Below are 1,976 nucleotides of genomic sequence, written 5' to 3' on the forward strand. Positions count from 1 at the left end.
TGACCTTGGGAGGGCTGTTGTGGGGGGGGATGAGGAGACGGTCCTCAAGCTCCCAGCATTGATGGGGCTTTGTGGTGACACTGGCCTTTTCATTCCTGCTGTCTGGAGCAATGATGCTGTCTTGGAGGCAGCAATTCTTTGGTGTGGTGGTGGAGCAGCTGGAGGGCAATCGGAGGGCCATTCCCACTGCACCTGGATCCCTACTTGGTGGACCTCTAATTCAGCACTTATTGCTTGAGACATTAGGGTGTGCCTGGACACACCCAGCACACCCCTTGTGCACATCTATGGAGGACACGGACATTTTTCCTGCAATATTTATTTACAAATATACAAGCAGAGCATGGAAGAGAAGACACCCAATAGACAAGAGGCCAGTGCTAACGTGAGAAGGGGTAAGGGTGTTGCCTCCCATCCGAATCTCTCATAGGCCACTAAAATGGTCAGCATCCACCACCCGCCTGTTAGCCTCGCTAGCCTGCTCTCGGATGGCGTTAAGTTCTTCCTGGCTGGTTTCGGAAGTCCAGTTGGCCAGAAGGTCACTAAAATCTGGGGGGTTGCCGTTGAGTATGCACATGGTGCCAAAGGATGGCTCCTTCCAGAAGGACTGGGGCAGTTTCCTGCTGTGCATGGGTGCCACGTGGGCATACTTCCTGTCCAGGCTCAGCTTCTTGTTGTCGGGGGAGACTTGCTCCTTGACGTACCTGCCCAGGCCATATTCAAAGAGCTCCGTCAGCGGCCCCAGTTTCTCGGCTTCATCTTGGCTGCAGAAAGACCTCCACAGCTCGCGGTCTGGCTGTGGCGGAGGCTTAGAGGAGTCCAAACAGCCCTCGTCTTGTCCGGACTCCCAGCTCTGAGAAATCCTGACCAGGTCGGTGTAGTACAGCACCCTCCCCGACAACCGAGGGGAGCAACAGTCCTGATAGATGTTGCAGGAATCCGAATCTTCTTCTTTGCTCTTCCTTCCAAAATATCTCTGGATATCGCCGCTGATGCGCTCTGCAAACCGAAGGAGCTGCAGTGTCATTTCCGTGTCGCGCGGGCTGCAGACGGCACCAGTGGCCTGTTCCCCTCTGCCGGCGCTACAGCCGGGAAGCCTGCCCGCTGGTTCCATATCCTCCCTCTCTTCTTCCTCTTCTTCTTCCTCACCCTCCTCCATTTCTTCCTCCTCGGAGAAATCTTGGAAAATCATCTCCTGGCAGGCTGCGGCAGGTAGGAACGAAGGCTGGAAGGCCGCGGGGAGCCTAAACTTGCTTAGACTTTGTATTACTCCGGCAGCCATTTTCTCCTCTCTCTCGGACTACAGGGGGTTGAACCGCTAGACTGAATAACAGGAGGGACAGCAAAGCATTAGCTGCCAGAGATGGGATGCATAACTAAGCCTTTTCCCATCATCATTATAATCATCGCTCCCTCTAAGAGCAAACTCAGATGGTGAGTGCCGATAGGACTGGAGCCCCAATGGGTCCAGGCATCAACAGGAGACTAAGGGGAGGTAATCAACATACTCGGAACCCTGAACAGAAGCCCTCCCATTAGGAGATAAGGATATACTCCAACATTTTGTTGCAGGTCTCACTTGTTGCCTCTAATACAGTGCGGTGTAGCGGCTAAAGTGTTGGACTGGGAGTCGGGAGATCCAGGTTCTAGTCCCTACTCGGCCATGGAAACCCACTGGGTGACTTTGGGCCAGTCACAGACTCTCAGCCCAACCTACCTCACAGGGTTGTTGTTGTGAGGATAAAATGGAGAGGAGGAGGATTATATACGCCACCTTGGGTTCCTTGGAAGAAAAAGGCGGGATATAAATATAATAATAATAATAATACAGGGATGGGGGAATGTGCGGCCCTCCAGATGTTATATTGCAACTCCCATCAGCCCTCATGATTGCCTGGGCTGACTAAGGCTGATGGGAGTTGCAGTCCATCAACGTCTGGTGGGGGGGTGTCACACAGTCTCCACCTGTAGTCAAG

At 53.2% G+C, this 1,976-nt stretch overlaps 1 protein-coding gene across 1 annotated transcript; it reads right to left on the bottom strand.

The window, feature by feature from the left end:
• Positions 1-424: 424 nt before the first annotated feature.
• On the bottom strand, positions 425-1,282 carry PERCC1 (proline and glutamate rich with coiled coil 1). The gene has a single exon (XM_063143402.1). The coding sequence runs from the start codon at positions 1,280-1,282 to the stop codon at positions 425-427; it is 858 nt and encodes a 285-aa protein (XP_062999472.1).
• Positions 1,283-1,976: the final 694 nt, after the last annotated feature.

This window comes from Elgaria multicarinata, chromosome 17 (genome assembly GCF_023053635.1).
Source record: "Elgaria multicarinata webbii isolate HBS135686 ecotype San Diego chromosome 17, rElgMul1.1.pri, whole genome shotgun sequence".
NCBI lineage: Eukaryota > Metazoa > Chordata > Lepidosauria > Squamata > Anguidae > Elgaria > Elgaria multicarinata.